The sequence below is a fragment of the Temnothorax nylanderi genome, unplaced genomic scaffold (assembly GCF_030848795.1).
Source record: "Temnothorax nylanderi isolate EJ_2023f unplaced genomic scaffold, tnyl_v1.0 TNYL_tig0143_pilon, whole genome shotgun sequence".
Lineage (NCBI taxonomy): Eukaryota > Metazoa > Arthropoda > Insecta > Hymenoptera > Formicidae > Temnothorax > Temnothorax nylanderi.
The window spans coordinates 150361-176916 of NW_027249205.1; the positions used below are offsets into that span (position 1 = coordinate 150361).

Sequence of the window (26556 nt, forward strand, 5' to 3'; positions counted from 1 at the left end):
TATTGTAAAGAAATCTATTTATTCATGAATGATGCTGACATCCCGTGCCTCGAATGAGATTATTCGTACAAATAACACAGTCGTATCCGCTAGATATTTATCACGCCCGTACGCAAAAATAGTGCGTGGTATTGTGTATAAATATATTATGTTACATATCGTGAAAAGACTATTATCACCCCTCAAGGTAGATGAGCGTAGAACGACGATTCGCATTCGCGCGCACTGATTGAACCGAAACGCAGGAGTCGTCGTGGTCGGTTCGATCTCGATTGGGAAGTGCGAAATTAATCGTGGATTGTCGGCCGATCCTTTTCGAACTACGTTCTCTGCGTCTTCGTCTCGCGTTCTTATATACCTTAAGATACCGCTGAACTAAATTTGCCCTTACAATTACGGAATATAAGTCGTAGTTTAGTAACTAATATTACTTATCCTCGTTACATCGACAGCTATAAAAACCTATGTTCCTTCCTTGGACTTGTATATGCCGTTCGATCGTCGATACGAAGTAGCGTGCATAATATACGATCTGCAAATCACAGGCTAATTACAATTAGAGCGATAGAAAAACTGAGTAGACGAAATATACTAATTGTGGAAAAAAGGACTCTAAACTGAAATCGAAATACATAGATATGTTGTGTATGCCAGAAAGCGTTTATCTATTTTGCATTCCTAGACCGCTTAAGTTTCAAGCAATACTTTTATAAACGATTTCGAGCGAGAAATGGATAAATTTTGGTGTTCACGTATGTTTTTTAAATCATAATTTCGAGAATTTATTTTTAATAATATTAAAATAGATTAATTATATTATTTTTATCTTTATATTAAGTTCACTTTTTCAGACAACTATACATATTTTTCCTGTTAAATTTTCTTCACTTGATACTTTGTACTTTATAAGAAAAGAAAGCTATAAAAACGCTACGAGAACAGAACCGAAGTTATATACGCAAAATACTCAAACTACTAATATGAGAAATAAAAATAAAGAAAGAAAATGTTATATAACTTCTTTTAGATAAAAGTAAATATGTGTATTTGTAATTCTAATCTAGAACAGTCTCAATAGCATATAAAGCCGCGTCAAGACTTGTATCGTATCACCGTATCGTATCATAATATTTTCTTATCAAAATACGGATATGTTGGTTATAATGATACGCCAAGGCCTTGTTTTCAATCCATATTCGTGTCCCGTATCTTACAGATTGAAAACAAGGCCTTGGCATATCGTTATAACCAACATATCCGCATTTTGACAAGAAAATATCATGATACGATACGGTGATACGATACAAGTCTGGACCCGGCTTATAAAAGGTTCATCTGTTATGAGATCGAGAAGTCCTATTTCAATTCGTTCTCAATTAAATTGGAATGAGTCAAACTCTTTTTTTCTAATAATATAAAAGGAAAATATCACAGATAAATATATTTCGCTATGTGATTAACAATCATTATGTAGGAGCACGCGAGTTTATGGAAATGAAGCGTTTGATAACTGGTACCAGATATTACAGTGATATTATACATGATAGAATTTTATTTATCGCTATTCAGTGCTAAAATGTGTTTCTCGTAGGCAAGAATTAAGAAAAAGTGCACAAATAACTGTAAAGTCCATAATTCATAAATCTATAAATTGGAATTAAAAGATATTGAAAATATTGTTCGGCATAAGAACGTGTAAGAAAGAAATGGATGCAAAAGACAACGAATCAAAAAGTAGACACGGATGAATACTAGAAGTACCAAGGTAGTCAAAATGACTAATTTATAATTTTTGTTGCAGTATGTAAATGGCTAAATCGATCAATTTACTTTCTCTCCTCACTCCCTTTCTTAAAAAGATATTAGAATATTTAAATAATAGAAATAGGTATACGTTAGCCATTGACAGTTCGTGTTTGATAATTCTAGTGTTAAATGAGTTTAACAAAAATAGATAAATCTCATAGGTGTATGATATATGTGAGATTAGACTCATCAATTTTTCTCTAACCGAGAATCCCATTTTAACGATGTAACATTGTTTTTATAGCCGCGATTTTACTACCAGTATTTTAACATTCCTAAAAATCCACAAAATTCGCGCTTGCTGACTTCTCGCACGAAATAACGTAACATAATTTGGGTCATTTATTTTGAAATTGCTTTTACGTTATAAAAAGATAAATAATTTAAACACGGCGTAAGTTGATTCTTGCTTGAATATGATTTTTGAAAGATTTTATGTGCGCCAGTCCCTTAAAAAAAGTGAAAGCTTAGCCGCATTATGCACAAACATAAAACTACATGACAGCATTGACAGCTTTCGTAACTTATGCATTTAGCATGTAACAACGTCCGGTAATTTACCTCATACATTTTCATGTTCATGACGTCATTGAAGCGACGTTGGAGGGGAACGAGCAAATGAAAAATAATTAAAGTAAAACATTATGTGTATTAAATGTGACTGATTATATTCTCGTCTCATATTGCTTCGATAACGTCGAGAAAATAATTGTTCCGCGAAGAAATGCGCTTCTCTCCTTCTCGTTTTATTCTTTCAATCTCTCGCCCGCAAACGCGAGGAAATCGCGCACAAACCCTTTGGTTTTTCAACTATCAATATGACCTTATTATAATCCTATTCTCCTCCATTACCAACTTCAGTATAAAATATACACACTTACGGTTAGATACACAGTAAAAAATTTTGTGTCAATGGAAGTCCACTCTCAATTTTGTGTTAAAATAACTCATTCATTGTGTTATTTTTGACATTTAGAAATGTTATATCGACATTTATAACATTTCTAAATGTCAAAAATAACACGATAAATGAGTTATTTTAACACAAAATTGAGAGTGGACTTCCATTGACACAAAATTTTTTACTGTGTATATATGTATAATATATACATGAGCGACGAAGAGGACAACATTGACATCAAAAATTGACGTAGCGTACAAGTGGGACGTTATTTTCACCCTTGCTGGAACAGACATGACATGTGCATCGCGTCTCGCCTCCGGTTATGCCGGAGATGTTTCCTTCTCTTCCACGTCTCTTCTCGCATCAACATAATTCCATTATAGATCGGGCAGTAGCGCGACATAATTGTTGCGAATGCGTGTATCGATCAGCGACGAAACGCCTATCGCGGCCTCCACGTAAAAGATTACAGTAAATTAAAATAAATCGGAAAAAGAATAATTCGCTTTGCTGTATACCTTAAGAATTTTCAAAGAGGGATTATCTTAATTAATCGTTCTTAATTCATCCGTGTCTATTATACGTTCCCAAGCTCTCGTCCTATCTCCATTCGTTCTTCACATCTCACATTCGCACTTACAATATCTACCTCACCCTTTGTTTTACGAGGGCGACGCAAAGTTCTTTCGCGACGCAAACTTACTCTATCTATTCTTTTACTACCGCGTTCTACGGTAGCGAGTCGATCGGAAAGTAGGAGGATGATTATGCGAACGATCGGAGCTAACGAGTATCAAATTATTAACGATAATACCTTAACACCGATTATAGCTTAACGATTATATGTTACGACTATTGTTACGAATATTGTTGTCAATATTAGTATCACTATTACGCTAATCCGTTCGTTACGGCCGGGCAGGATTAGATTTCCTTCGAGTGTGCGCAAGAATCAATTATATAAAATACTCCCTGAAAAGTATGCGAAGAAATATCTAAATTTCTCTCTCTTTCTCTCCCTTTCTCTGTCTCTCTCTTTATCTCTCTTTCGACTTGCCGTTTCAAATACGCGGCTGGCACAACAAAATTAGAAAGTGTTTCTCAAGCGAAGTTTAAACTTTATACGATACTTCAATGAGAGATTTTATGTATTACAATAATGAATAATGTAACAATCGTAAAAGATAGTAAAATAAATCTCAGGTAAAACATTCCGGCCGAAACGCGGATGTCTTTCGTGGGCGAAAAAATAGGAAGCTTTGCCTTATCTAGGTCCCTAAAAAACTAGACACATTACATCCTTTACAAACATCATTATCTCTCTTTCTTCCCCCCCCTCTTTCTCTCTCTCGCTCTCGTTCTCGTTCTCACTCTCTCTCTCTCTTTCTCTCTCTCTCTTGCTATCTATATGATAGATCTCGTCGCTGCCGCGGTGACATAATGATAGCGTCGTCGCAGCAGTAACTCTTTATCATAATCGATATGTTGATGCGGTTGCCGCGATATTTAGCGTTGATCAGTTCCCTCTCTTCGCGAAAACAAATGAAATTATAGCGATCTAATGCGTGCAACTGCGAGTCGTCATTGCAAGCGGCGAAGTTCTTTGAAATAATAATAATTAAAAAAAAAAGAGATAGCGATATCGACGATGTCGTTTATTGCGGATCGCATGGATGGGACGAAGAGAGAAGCAGAACTTATCGCCGCACTTTCTTCGTAAAGAGTATAAATTTGCACAAACTTACGGCGCGGTATACCTGTGTCGCGTGTCTCTTAAACGGCTACGTACCAGTCTTGGGCGTCTCCGAGTAAACATCAGTGAGTAATCACGGCGTAGAATATCTAAACTATCACTTTACGTGTAATTAAGCTATCGCTCGGACAGCACGGGTGTCCGAGAGACGTTTAAAAGGTATCTAAAGGACGTCGCGCGGTGGATTTTAAAGATGTCCTCCAGACAACTTTACAATGACTTTCAGACTACGTTTAGGTGTAAGAAATAATCCACGTCTCTGTCTCTCTTTACATTTAATTTAGTCGCGCTACCTATAAGATGACAGTTTTAATATTCTACATATAGATAGTGTAAGTACACCACTTACACTTACTGACCACTATGTGATTATTGACCATTTGTGTTCGTGAGTTCCTACTTAGCAAAGGTAAGTCTTCATTTACTTTCTCCGCGACATGTGTCTTCCTAAAAAAAAGCGCCACGAATTTTCTCACGCGATAAAAGTGGCCCATAGCTTCATACTTTTGTTTGCCTTTAACGTAAAGCTCAATTTACGAGTTTTGCTCGCATCTTGAGTCGCCCGCGCGAAAATCGTTATAAACAAAATCGCGTAACGCCTAAATTAAGCGTTATAATATTACTGAATCGAGAAACTCATATCGAGTGTGTTTCTGTAGCCGAAAATAAATATTCTTCAAGTGGCCAATGCACCTCAAAGTGTCGTTTTACCTAAGTATATCCGTAAATGCCCAACACTGTTATACCGTAAAATAGCGAAGAATCAATCGATCTTTCCGAAGTCTATCGCGTCCTGCCTATTTTGGCAGCACGAGACAGCAATTTGGCTAATTGCCACTGACTTGAAGCGTCAGCCTGTCCGACAACTCCCTACCCTGCTGACAGCAGTAATATAGGCTGAAACGAGGATGATGATCGGCTTTGACTGATTCGCTGCGTTTTGCACGGTACCGCTTATTAGCTGCGCTACTAACTAAAGCTATTGCTCGTTTCTTCAGTCTAATTACGCATCGATGACAGGACGATTACGTTATGTATATACCATGCGTCCCGTTTCTTTTACTTTAAACACATCGCGCGTTTTCGAAGCCTAGTACTTCAGGATTTCCCTTTCTACATCTTCTACTCTCGCTTTTGAAATATACGTACAGGTAATAATTACCACAATCATTGATGGATCGCGGATGATTGTCGCAATAATCGCTGGTCCGTGGAGGGAACGCACGAGAGTCATACCGAAACGACAATCATACCGTGATCGATGCTAAATACACGACCGGCGCGGCGCGGCGCGGCGCCGCGTTCTTCGAAACAATGAAACTGAAACTCTGCATCGGCGAAGGCGGCGATGTGTTCGCATGATGCAAGTGCGTTGCGTTGCATTCACGAAAGTCGCGACATACAATCAGGGACAATGATGAGTGGACACTCGAACCTATTATCGATTTCCTCGCTTAACCGACAATCTTGCTTTACGGAGATGGAAAGACATTAAATTTCGTACGCATATACGCGTTTATCATATACAACGTGATTTCATTAACTCTAAGCAATCCTATATATATATATAGCTATTACTTTAACTAGTCTCTCTTTATCCATTATTCTTCACGTCCTTCATCTAACGTCTTGATATGACTTCATACTTTTCACATGGAAGTACTCTTACAATTCTACGACTAAAATAGAATAGGAATAGTTGACGACTTTAATCGTTATATGTATTTTTTATATATATGACAAAAAAATAATATATTTTCTCGCGACTCACAGTTTCGCTTTCCTACTTACAGATTGCCATTTCTTTGAGATGTTTGTACATACGTGAAACGATTGTTTATGGATATGTTTATTCGCACCAATCGTTATTTTGATAAGGAAAAATACGAATTAAACGAAAGTGAGTTTGATCTTTATTCGTATCCAGCATCCACACAATTTTGTCTCTGAATGTATACACTCCGGAATATCAACGCGCGTAGAGAAAGTACAAAGTCTCCCCTCGAAACATACAATTCACGTTTTATTTGCGGAAGATAAAGGTATGTGAGCTGCATCGCAAAAATCCGCAGGTCCACGTATGAAAAAATTCGCGGACGCTTGCGATGATCCGGTGGTCGGCATCGACGAGCTTTAAAAATGCACGGCGCGGAGAATGGCTCCGTTAGAAAAAAGAGAAATCACATATACGAGATAGGGAGTAGGACTCAAGACTCGACCTCGACGAGTTAAAATCGAATGTATCCCCTAGTCAGCCCTAAATCGGCTTTCGTCGCGTGATTATTGGTATTGCGTGTTTTGCGTGTATATGTGTGTGTATGTGTGTGTCTCATATTTACCCATATGTATACATATATATGTATTTTATATATAATTCTAGAGGAATAAAAATATCATAATGTATATTACATACATGTATAATATTTTTATTTATATAAAATACATATATTTATATATATATATTTTTTTTATTTTTGTGTTTGTGTTTTTCGTGCGTTTACGCGTAGTCTCTTTGGTGTCTTGCAGTCCGCTTAAGTATAAATCTGTAGCAGTATCAAAATGGTAAAAATAGTGCATATGAAGACCATGAGCACAGGTAAAACCAGGATGAATCTGACGGAGCGGCTGGGGCCGCTTGGTTCCTGTCATACGGCTTGCTCGCCGGACTCGGTCGAGGCGTCGAAGAGTGGCCGATCCGCCGGCGTCTCGCTCGACGTCGTCGACTTTGTGCCGCCGCCGCCATTCCCGGTATTACCTTCCCGCCTGGTTTTACTCGAGCCCGAGAAGCACAGGCAGCCGGACTGATTGCGATTCCGCTTCAACGTCGGCTTGTTCTCGCGGACCTGCTCCGCTAAACACTTCTGATAGTAATCGTAGTCCTTCAAGTACCTATCAGAGACAAATAATTGCGATGATATCAAAATTGGGAACTGAACGATAACAATCTTAATTGAATCGATTACATCAATTTAATTGACTCCGAACGGTAGACATTTACTTACATAAGAACAGAAGAACGACGTTAATAGCATGACATGTATCGCAAGGAAAAAGTTATAAGGAAAAAAAAGGTTTCTTCTCTTCAAAATCAAATAATAGAAAGAATAATGAGGCCATCGTGATACGTACCAGACCGGCGGCCATCGGTGCTCATTCAAATACTCCTGGTTCTCCGGATGAAGCAGCCGCACGCTGCGAGGCGACATTTTGCACAGCTTATTATAGTTAACGCAGAGATGATTCATGCACCAGTCGGCCAGCTGATCGGCATTATGCAGCTGATAATCGTAACTAAGCGTTAAACGGGTACCGCTACCGCTGCATTATCGTGTCTTAATTGATGTAAAACGCGTAAAAGAAACTGACCTTGCACGGCTCCAACAGCCTCAGGCAGTTTTCCACGGCGTCGTTCCCCTCGTTTTGCGAAAGTCGCTCAAGATCTTCGATCACTCTGCTCTCGACTAAGTTCACCAATCGTTGAAGGCAGAGTCTATTAGCTAGCTCCAATAGATTCAGGCACCTGGCCGAGGAGATCGCCGGTACCTCGTCCGTGTAGAGATAGCAGAGTAACTTGTGGAATGTGTACTCCCGAACCCCAGGAAAGACTATCTGTCATTGCGATCATGAGATACGATTCGTATTAATTTCTCGTGACCGGCTATTACAATTAATTTATTCGAGTTCTTTAAGGTTATTCTGGTGAAAAATTTTCTTCAAATTCTTCACATAGCAGATGTGAAAAAATTTAAATAAATTAAAAAAATTTTTTTATACGAATTGAAAACCTTTTTCAAAAAATCTACATCTTTTCTAGATTTCTTTATACAAATTCTGAAATATTCCAAGATTTTTAATTCTACAATTTCTGAAGAAAACATAAAATCTGAAGAAATTTGACATATTTTTTTAGAAATATTTATAATTTTAAAATATGAAAAATTCTTAAAAATATGAGATATACAATTTTTTTTTACTAGAATAATTTCATAATATATTAATCGCGCGTAAAATTACCATCAGTTACGATAGTTGAAATTATCATATTTCATAGAGTGCACTTACGACTTTTGCGCTGCTTTCGCGAAAATCGCCAGAGAACATGGCTTTCATCACGTCGCATCGGGCAGTGAGAATCGCTTTGTGAGCCGGTACGCTGCCATCATCCAACTCGAATATCACATCGGCGAAGAGACCTGAGTGTATTACATTTCTTAGTTAAAAACTCACAATCAAAAGATTCATCTTTTCGATCGGTGCGCGATCGATGCCCACCTTGCTCCAGGCAGATATCTTCCAATCGTTGTCTAACCACCTGCTTGTACCGGTTATTGAGATCGCTATTAACGAACTGCTCCCGCGTCTGTATGCTACCGAGCACCATGAGTAATTGCGGTAGCTCGAGAAATTCGGCCGCCTGTCTGATTTCCTGCGGGCAAGAGCGATCGAGACATCATACGGATGCGCCGTCGCGACTTTCGTCGACGTAGAATGAGCGATTTAAAAAAAAGAAAGAAAGAAAGACACGAGATCAGCTGATCGCTTCCGGATCGCTAGAGGACCTATCCTACTAGGCAATGATTCTAGAATGTCGGTGAGAACAATTGGAAGCGTATCAGTATCCATGCACGGCATCCCCTTCGACCGAGGTCGACCGTGCGTCGATTCCTCGAGGCTCTCCCCTCCCCCCACTCGCTCGATGATGTCGAGGACGATGGTCGCACGATACAACGGAAGCAATGATTCCCGAACTATAAGCTTAATGAACATGGCCTATTAGCTAAACGCCGAAGATCGATGTAATTAGTCGTAAAATTGCACGATGTTAAATATAGATTTCTACAGAAGACAATTAAATGCGTCTTCAAAAATACGTAAACAATTTTGGCGGGTTTTTAACAGCCTCTCTGATATTCATTTGTCTCATTATAATAATTATTTTTAATATTTGGTTAATTTTTGCATATTTTAGTAGCTCTTCATTGTGAATTGAAAGATTAATTTTTAGAAATGCAACGAGCCTTGTAATTAGTCATAATTAGAAAGGCGCATGCTCGTGTGATGATATGATCACGCAATTAAGTCTTCAACGAAACAGATTAGCTAGATGAGGCTACTATGTGCGTGCGTGCGTGCGCATGTAAAACGTGTAACGTATATATTAATGCGACTGCCAAATTTCCAAACGCATTTCGCTTTTGTACTAACCAGTAGAAGCCCGATAGGAGCTGTCTGAAAGAATAGAGCCGCGTTAGTTACTGTATTATCTGCAACAGTTGCGATTTTAGCTCACGCTCTTAAGAGATCATTACAATGTACACAGCGTGTCTCTCTTATCGAACGCGATACGTCGGGAGCATTCGCGACCTGGCCGCGGTTTCTCAGTCGTGCTTTCTCATATTGTATATAATTCATATAATGTGAACATTGCTGCAAAATTATACCTATATAATAAAAAGACAACAGAGGTTGCGCAGCCGCGAAGGCAGTCAAACTGAAGAGCACACTTATTCAGTTGAGTTTCTAGTTTCTACCTTCTCGTAAGCCTACGAGATAAATTGACGCTCCTCGTCGTTTATTCCTTTTCGCACGGAGATTATATCGCGCCTATTTACGTGCGTTTACTTCCGCGACAGATAAACAAAGGGTGTCTTCTTACATTCTCGAATGTACCTTTTCTCTTATGATAATTTCTACCGACCCAACGTACTTGTAGATCGTGGTACCGTTTGTCCAAGCTGCCTGTATAAATGAATTGCAAGCACTGTTGCATCGCCTGCGGCGTGATCAGCTTCGACAGCGTAATCACAGTCATGGGCTGCTGCACTCCGTTCGCATTCTCAGTCTGTAAAGCGATTTCGACGACGATTATAACGACGAGGTGACAAAGCGTTTCGCGGGTTTTCGCGAGACAAAATGTCAAAAACCACTCTCACCATACATATACGAATATTTTGGAAGGCAGGATGATTCAGTTCCTTCGTCGCGCCGTTGCTCTTCCTCTGATTATCCATCGTCGGCAGTACTTGAAAACTCGAGCGTCGTTTAAGTTGCTCCCAGACTCTGTAACGTACACGACTCGTTTGTGCGGGGCTTGTCTCGTCAAGCGATAGTGGTATACAAACTCTTCATTACGAAATATTGCAAACTCTGTTCTGTCGCTACGTAAGTCGAATGTGCCGACATTTAAAGACCGTGCAAAGGCTAAGGGGGAGCATCTAACTGCATCTAACTCTTTATTTGGCAATAATACCTTCAAGCGATGTCAGTGTGTTGGATTTATGGTATGATCGAAGCGTTTCAATTGCATGCCCTTCTGTTAGTGTCCAAGCCCAAGCAACACTTAACGTACATATTAGCGCGTTAGTATAACGTCTGCCGCAAAATTAGACATGTTCCGTCACGCGTTAACTGCGGCTTGCCAAATAAAGGGTTAATCGACGCAGGAGTAAACATACGAGGAATGATTACTCACTTTGCGGGTTTGCTTTGATCGATACGAATTAGGCACTCGGTATCGTCGTTGAAGTCACCGACGGTGGCCTCGCCGAAAGTGCTCACCTTGACGAGACAATAAGGGAAACATGTGTTATTGTGTTATCCTGTTACTACCTCCGAACCTGATAGAGCTGGCATATACCATGCTGGACTCGCTGGAGCTGCGCGGCGTCAGTTCCTGGGCGAGTTCCATCGAGAAGAGCCGGTGGAACGCCGGTGAGGCAGCGGCGAGCAAGCAACGATGAACCGAGAACGTGCAGTTACTCGCTATCAGGGTGACGTCTGTGTGAATCGGCCTCGTCCACAGGCTCTTCATGTTTTCCTCGTAGGTACTCGCAGCCAGGCATACCTTTGGCGGTACTGGTTTTGGTGGGCAGAATGGCGCCTGTCAAGTCAAAATCATCATAGCTTATATCAACGCTTGCGAAGAAGATAAGTCGAGCATCAATCGAACAAAAGGGAACCCCTCCACCGATAACAAAACGTGTGCAAAATCATGCAAACGCGTTACTGAAAACAATTTATGTATTGCTGCCACAAACATTGCGTAAACATAAATCGTAGCTCGTCGAAGATTCGTATTTATGGTGCTTTTGCAGCAAAGATATGTAAATTGTTGCTGCAAACTGCTTGAGCAACACTAGGTAAATTATTTCCATCAATAATATATAAACTGTACGCACTAATGGAATCTCCGGGCGTAAACTGTTGCTGGAAAAATGTAACGAATATTGAATAAACCGTTGCTTGAAACAAATTCAATACTATTGTTGAACATTTGCGGACGCAGCTTTACATATTATTTGCACAAAACGCTCACAAGTTTACGGACATATTTCGTAGATATGACAGACATTTTGCTATCTGGGTCCTCTTTTCAAGAACACAATCTTAATTTTATATCTAAAAAATTATGAGGATGAGCAAAGGCCTCCTTTTATCTTTGAAAGATAAATCTGTCGCAAAATTGTTTGCATGCATTGTCTGTTACCTGTAACAAAGGTCTTTGCACCCTTTTCAGGTTCGTCATCCAGAAACGCTGCTGACGACGTGCGATTAAAGCGGCGCGTATTGAATTCTCGAACACCTCGTTCACGCCGTAATAAGTGAAAACGCTCGTCTCGTAATAGCACACACCGAGTTCTCGCGCTACCGCCCGCGCCTGATCCGGCATCACCAGATCGCTCTTCCTCGTAGCCCTGTAAATAATTGCAAACGAGATTGATTATGCTTTCGTTGAAACGTATTTCGCACTATGTTATTGATGAAAAAGGTGAAACTGAAATGACGATGAAGTCATTCCGACCGTAGCCGTAAAAAGAAGGGATCGCTAAAAGTCACGACAAGACTTTCAGACTTTCTCCCGCGGGAGTAATAGCCGTGTGTCAAGGTTCGGTTAATTTTGACTCGCCCTGATTACTCAACTATCGAGAATCTTAAGTTTTTCAATCAATCACCCAGCGCCGTTATAAAATTCATACGCCATAATGTCGCATGAGCTCATGTAATGAATATTTTTTGCCGGTAAAAGATTTCGAGGAAGCTTATGGAGACTCACTGAAAAATCAATACTTCGACACACTTCGGTAAACTGACCACCGTTGAAGGAGCATCGATGCGAGTGAATGAGTTTCACACGAGGCTAAAAAAAAATCGGAGAGCCGCGCGCGAATTTCATTTGTAGCCAAAAAAAGAAGGCGATCGATTGAAATAACTAAATGCGCTCGTTTTTGGAAAAACACTTTTTATACGTCTTAGAACAATCAACTTTATCAAAATTTGTTTTGTGTAAAATTGTCAAATATGAAAATTAACTAATCCACGATAAAAACTAAAGATAAATCTAGTTGCGTTCTCTCTCTTATTAAAGGACTAAATCTATATTGTGTTCAGAAAAATAGATAGAAATTATAAAATGTCAAAATTTAAAAATTTTTAAAAGAAATTTCAAGACGCGAGAATTCTAAAATTTTGAGTTGTTAAAAAAATTAACTCTTTCTGAGTTTTCTAAATTCGATTTCACAAAAATGATTGTCGTTAAATTATTTCAAATTCTCCAATTTTTCTTCTAGTTAATTTCTTAAAGGAATTAAGTAATTTACCTTACAAAGGGACTGCGATCGCGGAAGTAACTGAGATAAGTTTCGTCCCGATACATGTATCGCAGATCGTTTTTGCAACCGACCAATAGGACCGGTGTCTGCGGGCAGAACCTCCTTATCTCGGGGTACCACATCACCTTGCAGTTTCGCAAGGAAACGGGGTTGGTTATGGAGAAACATAGTAACACGACGTCAGACCTAACAAAACCCTTTCAATTAATATCGTGAATAAAAATTCCACTCGGCGACAATCTTACCTGCCGTATGCGAAACGTCGATCCTTCTCGTGATCGCCAAATGTGTCCCAGAGACGTAGCGACACGTTTACATTGTCTACTACCTCCCAAGATCGCTCCAACACCTGACACGTATGACACTATGTTATTTAATACCGTTACATATTTCTAGGAAAATTAATAATAGAGATGGCCTTTAACTTGATAATGATGAACACACAGGTGCTCTTATTTTTACGAAAGTCTGAGTAGAAAGAATTAGAATCACTTTTAAATTTTCGTCGTTAAATCACTTCGTAATTGCGGCTTTATTTAATATTACATAAATTATGTAATATAGTATTATTTATTACTCAATCGAATTTCTCTTATTATTTATTACTGATCATTACTCATATTTCGAATTAAATTTGATCAATGATTACATGAAACATGTCTTTAAGTGGAAGGAGCAACGAGCGCAGAAAGAACCGTAATTAGACGTAGGCGGACTCACATCCTTGTAGATCCGATATTGATCGATAGCCCAGACCGTGGGCACATGAGTAGTCAGGAGCTGTGACAGTGACACGTGCTTGTTGCAAGCCCTGGCGCAGATCAGTCTGGTCTTTCCGACTGCCGTGTCACCCACGACCACGCACTTGACCAGTTCCTGGTGCGGCTGCTCATTGTCCATCACCGGCAGTCTCCCCTGCTCATGCAATATACCCTCTCACCTGCCAGATCGCTCGAGTTCTCGAACGCTGTCTCCGACACAGATAATGCTACCGCTGTCGTTTCCGTAGCGGCCAAATGCGTGCACCACATCCGATAACTGGACCGGAACGCGACGTCCTCGACCTTGCCGTTGATAAGATATGCGCTAAAACTGAAACACGGAAACGATATGCGTCAGTGCGCGACGGACGCGATGCTTATCCAGCTTGACAGCTTTCTTCCACTTTCGAGAATGCAACTCTCGATAATGTCAGAATCCTATAACATAATCGTATCGAGAACCATTGCTTGTTCCTCGAAAGCGAAATCATGACAATAAAGCTTTTAGGTGGTCACTTGAGCGGGGAGCACAGACTTTTGTATAACGCATAATGCGTAAGCATAAGAAAATTGATTGGTCCATATACATGCATGTGCATAAGGAAATAGACCAATCAATTTTCTTATGCTTACGCATTATGCGTTATGCAAAAGTCCGTATTCCCTGCTTTAGCCTTAGCACAAGAATACGTAGATATTGTGTTGTGCTTTCGATTATAATCCGTTGCTTTTTTTCTCGATAATGTAGTGGCTTTAAGTACACGAATGTACATATTATATTGAGATATATTCTACTGCGTTTTTTGTGTGAATTATTCAGTAATTTACACTGTTAAATATTAAAGGATGAAATTTAAACCAATACCTTGAGTTAGATAACATTTTGTTATTTTTAACTACCATGTGTGTCAAAATTCATTATTTTAACACAAAACAGTATTATTTTAACTTCATTGGTTTAGTTAAATTGAGTAGAAGCAGTGGCGACCTAGGAATGGTTAAAAATGACACAAATTGAGTACCTATAATTTAACTACGAATTTAACAGTGTAAGCAGTGTAGCCTTGGCGCAAGGTATTTAATTTTTGGCGATACATATAAACTACTTGCATTGACATAATTACTATCAGTAGAATTTAATTTAAATCAATTTGCATGGCAAGTAGTTATGTAAGTAAATTATCTCAACATTCGATTAATCGGAGCACACAAAACTCGTGACCGAAAGCTAATTCTCCTCAAGCTTGACCTCTTCGATCACATCTTCGGAACACTCGAAGATGCGGAAAGTGGGGAGAAAAATTATATTCGTGCCGAAAATAATCTATGACCGTAGATACCATCATCCATCACATCAAACTAAAACGATAATTTGACAAATTACGAAGATGAGTATTCGCAAAAAAGCATATTCATAGTTGAACGTATTGATATACGTATTGATATACGTATAGTTGAACGGTAGGTGTATATTAGGCACGAGAGAGAATAAGAATCTGAAACGTTTAGTCACTCCAAATACGTACTTGTGTCCATTGTGTGTGTGTGCGTGTGTATATATTACAAGCGAGTATGATTTGATTCTAGAAAAAGGGTTTTCTTCTATATTTAGAACCGAAGCTTCGCGAGATCTCAGCTTCGATTTCCATATTGCCTTAACCCTGAACGAACGCGTAGATATATATATATATATATATATATATATATATCACCCCTCTGACTAATTCATTCTCAAAATCCTCGCCGCTCGGTGAACTTCATTTTCGCCGGCCGCACGCTATATTAAAACCTCCTTCTATGAATTTCCATTCAACATCTCGTCGGCTTTTCCTTCGCAGCTCTAGTTTCCGTACAAAAGAAATTGTCTGTTCACCGTTACATTCGATTTTATAGATCTTATCGTCGTAAAGATGCCTTTAAGATGTCTTCTAGACATGCGTGCTGTCTGGGTATGGATGAACCCAACTCGAAAAACACGCTGCAGCATATCTAAAGATGCTCGGAAGGTCCCACAGACAGTGTTATATATAGTATATCACTTAAATATTTATTAACTTAATTATTCATTTTAGGTTAAGCCATGTCTGAACTTAATATTAAATCTCGTTCGATTTCCCCGATATTAAAGAATGTGTCAACTCGATTATCAATAAATTTAATTTTATCTTTATTCTTCAGTAAATTCTATATCATATAAATATGTTCGATAAATCTATACTAAATTCGCAATTAGATTTTATATACATTCTTTTGCTGTTAAAACTCAAATTTAGAGAGCATAACTCTCTAAGTAAAGTAAATTCAAACTCTGTCACAATATTTATCTCCGAAAAGGAGTAAAAACCCGAGTTTTTATAGTCTATAAAAATATATTGCTATTTTCTAAAATTGCAAATATCGTAAAGCTATAATCATAGCTATAGCAAATATAATCCACGCTTAACTGTAAATAATTGAAGGTAAATTTTATTTTACCTGTCGTCGCCGACAATCTGTAATCCGTTCGATTAGCCACAGCTGTAGATTTAATCTTAAGCGGAATGAGTAAAAGCTATGTAGTGAGAAAACTAGAGAAAGAGAGAGAGAGAGAGAGAGAGAGAGAGAGAGAGAGAGAGAGAGAGAGAGAGAGAGAGAGAGAGAGAGAGAGAGAGAGAGAGAGAGAGAGAGAGAGAGAGAGAGAGAGAGAGAGAGAGAGAGAGAGAGAGAATTAGTTTACCCGCGACTTTCATGTCAAATACATCCCCAAGGCGACGCTCTCGCTGCATGCGACGGGTATAATGTTATAATATCCGCTTGTTACGATAATATATTGTACGCCTAGAGGAAACATGTCGATAATACCAGGTGACAACTATACTCGAGATACGCAAAACGTAATATTCACTGAGTTACGATGCGAAACTCGAAAGCCTCGTGTCGCTCAATAGTCCCGCCTGTTTCGCTGACGTTTTCCGGGAAGTGCCTTTGGACGAGACCTACTTTCATGAAATGGAATTTATGGCAAGTGTCCGCTCTCTCCGTTCATTCAGCAAATCGTGCATCATCGTGATTAAAAATGAATTGGAAATGGAATATGTATATCCGCCCCGTTCCGCGCGTCCGAGTGATCGCATCGATAAAACGCTTCGTATATATAAAATTATTGATTCGGCTAGGGTGGTGGATAATTAGTTGCAATCTGGCTCTTCGCGTGTCAATCTGACCTCGTATTTTTAGATATCATATAATCTACAAATGTAATCATTTCTCTTATCGTGTGTCCTATTGAACGTTAACGGCGCTGAATCGGTAAATAGATGACGATCGCGTAATATCGCTTGCGCGGCGAGCGATATTTTCGGATTCCCGCCTCAAACGGAGTTTTTTTTCATCGGGATTATTATTACTGTAATTTCGTGTAATCCGCCGTAATCCGAGAACTGTATCTCGGTTCAAATTGCTAGCGAGGCTAAGATATTATGCGGCAATCATCGCCCATGTGCTATAGATAGCGCAGTTCTTTTGATCCATTATGAGTCGTAAATAGCCAATCTTCAAGTTAAAACCGACTTTAATTTTTTTAAATTGCTAAACGTTGTATCGAGAACAGTTTGCATGTATGTATGCTAAGAGTGACATATGCCACGCTGACTCCTTTTGAACTTTTTAAACGCAATCCTTTCCGTCATCTCGCAAATATTTTACAGCTTCTTAACGCTTGTAAGCATAGTATTATGTACACATGAATTCAAATTAGTACAAGCGTGTTTCAAGCAATAAGCAGTAAACCACGCGTATAATATAGTTCTGACGTGTATGATAAAGCATAAGCTAATAAAGCGGACAATTTTCATCAGTTAGAATAGGCAACAAAAAAAAGTCCTTATCAACTTTAGCAAGGCCTATCGATCTTTACTAATATGACGTTAAGTTGTTTTCATACTTTCTGTTAGGATACGCACCAATTGCGACGGACATTAAATAAACGGACATTATAATGAACGTTTTGTCCAAATCAAAAGGCTCCGACTAAAACGATTCGTTTGAAGCAAAAACAAATTAAAGCAAACTGAAATGTAATAAAAAAAAATAAAGATTTAGTAACGAATTTAAACATCTAAGGGATCACAAATGCTACATTCTTCTTAAAATTTATTATAAATCGTATATCTCCCTCTGTTTGTATTTTCAAGAACGTAAATTATAATAAGTTTTATTTCCAATCAAATATCGCACCCGTTGTTACTAAAATCAATAGTATTGTATTATGGATTCGGTAATAGCTAATAATATTTCATTCGCAATTGGTTGATATCGTAAAATCCCATCCCATCAATTTACTAAGAAAATATGCAATCGATATGTGATACTTAAAAGCTACATGATATTCGAGCAAGTTTCCCATTTTGCTGCATCTTTCTGAACTAGTTTGAAAGAATTAAAAACATTAGAATTTCATGATTTTTATCGTCGTAATTTAGTCGTAAATTTGCTGCTGTACTTTATTAATCGAAAGAAGCCTAATGATTGTTTTCCATGCGGAAATTACTATTGTGCTATTAAAGTGATGAGATAGTTGGTATAATTATACCAATTATTTTTCAGAAGTGAGAAAACTTAAGGAAATTTTCCGCTTTTAAAAATATGCAGAGTTAGGTAAAATAATTTAACAGTTAAAGATAAAGTTTTGCAAAAAAATATTTCGCGATATTTATTCGTTGCCTTTCGTTGTAGAACACAGAAAAATTAATGCAGCGCAATCAGTGCGACATATAACATATGGCTGATTACTCAATATGATTAAACTGTTTTTACACATTCTGAAACTTTAATCAATGACGCGCCAGACAAGCTATTTCCAAGGTTTTAAATTGATTTTAGTTTCTGTTTCACTGTCCTATATATGTGCATTTACAAGAACGTATTTAGTATTCAGAGAAATATCGTCCTGACGTCATCAATATACATAGCAGAAACGACTATTAGTCCGCTTTAAATAGTCAAATCCTAATAGCTTCGGCGAGTATATTTTCGTAGATTCGCAACGAATAGCAAATTCCACGGGTTCGTGATTTCCAAGCCGCTTCCGAATATCCCCTAATCGTGTTAATAATTTCCTTCATTTAATTCATTAATATAATTTCCAGTACAATTACCGTTGCTTTCGTCGCTTAATGTTAAATACCGAACATGTCAACGTTTATCAATAGCCGTTAATTAGCTTGTGGTAAAATGTGTAAAATTTTAATCGCCGCGTTAATTATTGCCCAGCACCCACGTTTGCCTCCTACCTTTTTTCGCCGCAGACGCTTTTACGATTTGCGGTAACTAGGTGCGCGTTCCTTCCGGAAATGGCTTTATAGAAAACGCGATTCGGTGAACGTCGACGGCATATATGACGCTCAATGTACCCGCATTGTAGTCAGCTAGCCGCGAGAGGAGAGGAGCGGAGAACGGATGTAGAACGTGCGGGAGCGTATATACTGTAGATACCGCGCGCCAGCGGCGGCGGTAGAAGCCGTTGCTGACGCATTGCAGAACGGGTCGCGGGGAGGTCAGCCGCGGCGGGCGAGTAGAAGAGGACCCGGGTCACCGCCGTCGCGTCGGCCAAGTATAATGGGAAAAATCGAGTAGGCGGGTAGCTCGGGTCGGCGCACTATATCCTATATCCTCCGCTTTCTTCCATTCTCCCTCGTTCGCGCCTCACATCTCGCTACTTTACTCGCCTTCTTCGTTTGCCGAACTGTCGCGTCGCTGTGCCGCGCGTCGCGCCGCGCCGCGCCGCTCCATCGAGCGGCGCGTAAATCAATCCGCCCGAAGGACGGTCCAAGTCCAAGAATTGCACGCGGGGTCAACGAGCCGCGCAACGGCCGAGCCCGCGTCCGTCCGTCGGCCGTGTTAATTAGGTAAACGGTGTTCTTATTGCCGACCTCTTTCAGCGGCTAATCGCGGAACTGCGACAGTGGACCCGCGCGCGGCTCCTCTGCTCGGCGCGTCGCGACGGTGTCGCGTTACTCCGGAAATCGTGCCGTCGCGTGTCGCGTGTCACGTGTATACCTGTCGATCGCGCTTTATGGGCATGTCGCGTGGCGACGCTTGTATCACGTTTCCGACGTCCTTATCCATGCTACGTCACACAGATATCGCATCGTCGATATCGGGAGGAATTGTCTCTGTGTTCCTTCCGAGACGCAGGCGATATAGGGTCTGTTATCTATTGCTGAACTGGCTGCATCACTCCACATTGGAAGGAAAAAGATAAACTCTGAACTAGCGCAGCCAGTTCAGCAATAAAAAAAAACAGACACATACCTAGGCTCGCAAAGTTTCGCGAAACGGCGTTGGCACGCGCCGCTTAAATCGCGATGCACGCAACAATCGGCGGCGGTCGTTACGGCAAATGATCGCGACTATGTGGCAACGCGCCGAGCGATACGGAGCGTCTCGTACAATGTTATATAGAGAGAGGGCATAAATCAATTTTTAACTATGCCGCGGCCCGCGGCTGTAGGTCGACGGTCGAGTTCCGATCTCCATTGGTACGCCGCGCGTCCACGCGGACGGGTCACTCGAGAGGCGTAATCGTTTTTATCACGCATCGCCGCGAACGGCGAGGCCGATTACGAGGAGATTGCGCCGTTTGGGGAAATGATCGCGGCAACGAGGGAAGGCAGGTACAATAAGGTTGTTGGAGTAATAACAAAATTATTACGACGAGAAGGAAATATATATATATATTAGCTGCTCGCAATAACAAATTAGGAGCAGTGAATCATCCGATCGGATGATTTGAACGTACATAATGTATGTAACGATAACACGTTACGTTGCGCGTGGCACGTGTTGCGGGTGCGCCCGTAATGTGCACGCGCTAAATGTTAATTGCAGCCGCAACATTGTAACGATCCTCTAACATTCCTGGCAACGTTAACGATCGCGAGATTGCCGGGGGTGCCGCGAGTTCGAGGCTCGCCTCTGCATCGCGGCCGGGGACCGGGGACGCGTTCGCACTCTCGCATTGCAGACAGTGCTCTCTTATATAAGTTAAAAGCGAGATGGACAGATAGCCGAAGAGAGAGAAAGAGACGAGTCAGAGATAAATAGGTGGAATAATAGTCAACGACCACGCGCGACGCGTGTAACGCGCACCGACGCCAAGCACGGCGACGCGTCGATCGGCCACTCCGTCGCGATCGTTTTTCGTCCCGAATATCACCCAGACAGCACGTATGTCTAAAAGACGTCGTAAAGACATCTTTTAGACATCTTTTAGACACACGTGTCTAAAAGACATCTTTACGACATCTTTTAGACACGCGTGCTATCTGGGCAGCGTCTCGATCGCTGAGAGAAGTGCTGGATGCGAGCATCGCGAGAGAGAGAGGGAGATTCGAGAGAACGAGTATTTTTCGCAAATTTTCGACGTTGCGAGTTGCAAGTGCCGCGCGAATTGCTGGAACGGATATACAACGACGTTGATCGCGACTTGGTCGTTCTACCGGAGCACGATGGATCTAAGCGTGATAAATTTGCAAGCGTCTTCTCGATGTTTCTCCCGCAACGTAACACACTTATAATCCTCTGCGAGATGACATCGAGAAAATTGCAAGAATCGCGTAATGCAAGCTAGTTTATAAGCTCTCTCTCTTTCTCTTGCTCTCTTTTTTCTTTCGATGATAGCTACATTTTGGCTGATGGATGCTACGCGAATACGCGCGACGTGTTTGGCGAGGAGGCACGTTCTCTCGCGCGAATAGAGAGCATAGAATATATATGTGGAATATATATACACACATATGTATATATAATTGACTGCGTAGCCGCGAGGAGAGAGAAGTGCGGAGAGAGAGTGAGAGAGAGAGAGAGAGAGAGTGTGAGAGAGAGAGAGAGAGAGAGAGAGAGAGAGAGAGAGAGAGAGAGAGAGAGAGAGAGAGAGAGAGAGAGAGAGAGAGAGAGAGAGAGAGAGAGAGAGAGAGAGAGAGAGAGAGAGAGAGAGAGAGAGAGAGAGAGAGAGAGAGAGAGAGAGAGAGAGAGAGAGAGAGAGAGAAAGAGCGAGGAGACCGAGTTCAGTCGACGCTCGAGAAATTACCCGCGTGCAGCTCTCCCGCCTGTTGACGATGAGGCGTACTCGAACGGATGTCTCCCTTATCCGTGCCGGCGGTGCAAGGGCCGGGGTTCCCTCCGCGTAGAGTAGGCGAGCGCGGATTGCACCACGTCGCGAATCGCGGTGTAAGCGGTGTGACGGAGTAAAAGTCTAACGATCGCCGCTCCACCGTGCCTCCCGTCTGCGGCCGCCGTCGTCGGTCGGAGCGCGGCGACGGACTAGAACTCTAGAAGCTGCAGCGGCGGCACATCGCGCAACCAGGACGTTCCACGCAAGTTCCAGCTGACGTCCTGACAGGGCGGGCGTTCGAGGAGGGGCATTCCACCGAGGCGAGGAAGGAAGGAATACGTCCCGTGCGCTCTCTCCTCGGGCCGAAACCGCGCTCCGCATCGGATATACCTTCGCTCCGACCTGATACCTGCCCGCCCGGATTAACGATCGTGTACCTCGATCGTGCGAAGAAATTCGATCTCACAAACGGCTCTACCTTTCTTGGCGGCGACGGTCGCGGAGGACGCGTTCTCCAACGTTCTCCGTACGATCGCGACGGCAAGTTATTATTAATCGTTCACGATGTGGAGCTTCTCCGAGAGAACGGTCGCGCCGACACGCGATCGGAGATCCCCCCGTTTTCTAAGATCTGACGTTTCTTTACTCGCAAACGCGCCTCCTCGCGCATCCACCACCCCTCTACGATTCTCTACCCTCTCCCTCGGGTCTCTCTCGGTCAATTCGTTTCTCTCTCTCCCCGCCTTGCCCTCGGGCGGATATATCACGAGGGCGCCGATTAACGTTTCGCGAATCCACGCGCACGGATCTCTCCTGCACGCGGAGGAGACACGTAGACATTGGAGAATCCGCGCGTTCGAGCGTGTGTACCAAGTAGAACTGCGCACCACCTGTCAACGACTGATCGCTCGAGCGCGCGGGAGCTCGAATTGACCCACCTCCGCTTTACGAGAGCCGTCGGCCGATCGAAGTCACCGCCGCCGAGGCTGACACTGCCGCCACCGCGCGTTGCAGCCGAGGCTCGGTGGCCAGGTGGACGACGTGGACGATCGGACGTCGCGCTGCTGCCGTCATGTCGACGCACGTGTACCGTGTGCGGTATACGCCGCCGCGGCCGTCGCGAGCAGCCGCGAAACCGGCGGCGGAGGAGAGACAAAGGAAAAATCGCGATCGCCGTCGTCGACGGACGTTCGCTCGGTGCTGCCCCGGTGGCCGTCGACGACGGTGAAATCCGTATGTACAACGGGTTGGGGGTAGAATAAGGGTAGGGAGAACGGTTCTAACGCGCCGGCGGATGAAGCCTAGAGAGGGAACGACGAACGACCATGAAGAGAAAGATGAGAGGAGAGAGAGTGACAGAGGGAGAGAGAGAACGCGACGGCGGCTGATGAGACGAGTCAGACAGCACCCGGCCAACTGCACATCGCTGAATGAACCCACCGTGACCCCGACGTTCCCCCGCACATCCGAACCACAGCCACCCCGTGATATCCACCTTCTCCCTCGTTCGCCTTCACCTCCCTATTCCTATCCGCCCACCGACGACCGACGTGATCTTGATGTTATTTTATATATAAACGCGTCTCGCCACCCGACACTCGTCCCTTCGACGATGCCTCTCCCTTGTGAGACACAACGATACGCTCACACACCGATCCCTCTTCCGTAGGTGAGTCTCTCCTCGGGGAAATACCGTCTTTAAAGAGATTCTCGCCTGAAATCACCTAGCACAACGACGCGATATTTCTCCACGGTATTTCTCGAACGACCTACGAAGCTTAGTTTACGATTGCGTTTGCGATAATTGGAAGAAAGTATTTGGACTCTAATTTTCCACACACAGTTGTCGCTTCTCCTTCTTCGAGATTATCATCTTATTTAATCAAAACTTTCTTCATAATTGCAACAACAAGAATTGCCGAAGAGTATGAATACATCAAGAAACCGTCGTTCATTTGAGTAGTGAAGATATCTATCGTTTTACTTCTCTGAAGGCTTTAGACAAGTGAAGAAGTAAGAGAAATGAAAAAGATCAATATTAGTTTGTCTAGCAAATTCTTCTAGAAAGTGGTCGCAATTCCCCGTTTAGGGGAAGTTATACAATAATTGGATGTTCGATTTTGATAGAGTCCTAGATAATCAGAGAGGCGACATTTAGGGGTATAGTCTGATCAGCTGCCTAAATCACATGGTCATAACGCCATTTATTTGTTTCCCTACTACATTGTATTAGCAATCAGTGGCGCAATATGTATAATGCGCATTTGTACATAACGTTAATGGTAATTTATCGATGAAAACAACAATAGGAAAATATCTATAGTAATTTTATTTAGGAAACACTTACTTTTCTCCCCTTCTTCCTTCAACTTTTTTTACTCATAATAGAAGCAACATGGCGGATAATCGCGATAGGTTGCGATAGATCGCTATAATCGTCAACGTTGCCTCTCTGATTATCTATATAGGACTCTAGATTTTGATGGTGCTGCGTAATGACAGACTTATTATTACTTATTTCTTTTTGATGCGAAAAAGAGGGGTAATTACGAGCGCGCTCATATTGAAACACTATTTGTTCCGCTATGTATTCTACGTACGTCAGACCTTACCCTCCCACCCCTGGTATAGCCATCCTATATCTATTACTTGTCAGTGTCAATAGCTGTTAGCAACACTTAAAGGGTTTGATCATCGTCAATGGAATTTGCTGAATGGAACTCCGAACAGCCTCATCAAGCCCGAATAGAGCAATAAGCTGACTTATTCTCCACCATATAATCACCCAATTTTTTCTTCTGCGGTCTTAAACTTTAATAAGCTAAAATTAAACGGGTATCCGGTTATTAATTAGGAATATGATCGGTACAATATTAAAAGATTAAATTAATTCTGATTGATATAAATTTAGTTATACAATACTGAATTTTATTTAAATATATATATATACATATATATATATATATATATATAAAATTGAGTTTTAAATATATATACCTTACACAAACATATACATATCATTATATATACATATATTAAATAAACAAAAATTATCTCATTAATTTTTTTAAATAATGAATTTTAAATATTGATAATATATTATTATGATAATGATAAATTAATATATTGTATTATAAGACCAGCAAAATTCCTTTCAATAATAAAGATAATTTGCTGCTAATGAGCAATCAAATGCGTCGTAACTAGTGGAATAACAAACTTTATCCCTCATTTGATAGACATTGTGCATCGGTACCGATATCGGCACCGTATTTGACTACCACGCGCATGCTGGATCCGTCGTGACGTCAGGGGGCGAAAAATCAATCCACCCTGCCGCGCCGCGCTTTGCGGCAGGGATGTGACTGTGTGCGCGACCCACCACCATCCACCGTCTGTTAATTGTTACAACGGTCACGTTCGCGAATGTAATAGCGAGACAATGGAAGGCTTTTATGGGGTTTCAGCAATACAACGGAGACACGCAAAAGCGCGCCGCCGCGCCGCGTTAAACTTCGCAATCCGCAAACTCCGACTGATTGCGAGGAAACCAATGTTTATTCGACGCGGACGAGATCAACTGCAATTGTGATCACGTGCATCACCGTTGACACACGTTCGATCGCGCTCGAATAAAGGCGAATCGCGTTGAATAATCATCAGGCTATATCGATGCGAATCAACGGTTGCAATTTAACGGTCGTAAATTTATCATATCTTCGATTGCCGTAATAAAAATCAGTTACCGTGTTTTCAAGCGGTGTTCGTTCGAGATCTAAAATTATTTTAAACTAAATGCCTCTAATATAAATTATGTTTTCATCGATCTTATATAATCATAGATACATATTTTCTTCATTTCTCCAATATAAATTAAGATATATGTTTTTTTAAGTCAAATTGCTGTTCTTTTAATTTATGAACTGTCATTTAAGTCTATTATCTGTTATCTCTAAGTAGAATGATAAATTATACTTGAAAGAAAACCAAACACATGGTAACTGAAGACAGCTAATGACAAGTCTTCTTCATTTATTTTCAACTACATATGATATCTATTCTTTATATAACATCCTGAGATCGTCTGCGACATCATCAAATTTCGATTTATCTTTGAAGAAAACTGAATCTTACTGTACCGAACAAATTTCATACGCGTTTCCCATGAAAACCGCGGCAAAGACGATCATCGCTCGCGAAATTGATGGTTCCGCGACAGCGCATCGCGAACGCACGGTGCATTCTACCGACAGTATTTTGCAGATTAATTAATTGAACCGACTTTCGACGTGTACGTGGCAACGATACTTACGTAACGCGACGCGGAGGCCTCGAATACCGGCAGGAAGTCTAATACGCGAAATTACTCAAACACGCGTAATGGCGATCGCGTGTCTCTTGCTAGCACGTACCAATAAGCAGCGAGAAAAACACGCTTCGGGGCAATCAAATGCAGCAACGTGCGTCCTCCCACGTAGTCAGCGCGTATGTGGTCAGCTCCTCGCGCCAAGTCGGCCACGTGAAATTCCTTCGGCCGGCTCTGTTCGGCCGCAACTGAAATCGCGACACGGGAAGGCGCCGTCTTATACGCAGAGCGCATTAATGCGTTGACTTGCGACCAAACAAGACAA

At 41.4% G+C, this 26556-nt stretch overlaps 1 protein-coding gene across 9 annotated transcripts; it reads right to left on the bottom strand.

Moving 5' to 3' along the window:
* Positions 1 to 26556, bottom strand: Rhobtb (Rho-related BTB domain containing). 9 transcript variants are annotated; one of them, XM_071714595.1, is made up of 16 exons: positions 21902 to 22823; positions 16309 to 16325; positions 13793 to 14164; positions 13318 to 13421; positions 13061 to 13258; positions 11950 to 12157; positions 11101 to 11343; positions 10936 to 11021; positions 10397 to 10523; positions 10171 to 10305; positions 9669 to 9692; positions 8736 to 8889; positions 8526 to 8656; positions 7830 to 8072; positions 7593 to 7741; positions 1 to 7352 (listed from the first exon to the last, which is right to left on the bottom strand). In XM_071714595.1, exons 3-16 carry the CDS (start codon positions 13970 to 13972, stop codon positions 7109 to 7111), a joined length of 2226 nt encoding a protein of 741 aa, XP_071570696.1. In that variant the 5' UTR covers positions 13973 to 14164; positions 16309 to 16325; positions 21902 to 22823; the 3' UTR covers positions 1 to 7108. The 9 variants fall into 9 exon arrangements, with proteins under 9 accessions (XP_071570696.1, XP_071570695.1, XP_071570697.1 ...); XM_071714594.1 differs by lacking the exons at positions 16309 to 16325; positions 21902 to 22823 and adding an exon at positions 26338 to 26556; XM_071714596.1 differs by lacking the exons at positions 16309 to 16325; positions 21902 to 22823 and adding an exon at positions 22864 to 23115.

Excerpts from the sequence above, each read along its gene's own strand:
- Rhobtb (XM_071714594.1), bottom strand. The coding sequence starts at position 13,972 with ATGGACAATGAGCAGCCGCACCAGGAACTGGTCAAGTGCGTGGTCGTG. Across the intron at positions 10,306-10,396 it reads AAAATATTCGTATATGTATG|ACTGAGAATGCGAACGGAGT; the intron begins GTGAGAGTGGTT and ends ATCGCTTTACAG. Across the intron at positions 8,073-8,525 it reads GCGAAAGCAGCGCAAAAGTC|ATAGTCTTTCCTGGGGTTCG; the intron begins GTAAGTGCACTC and ends TCGCAATGACAG.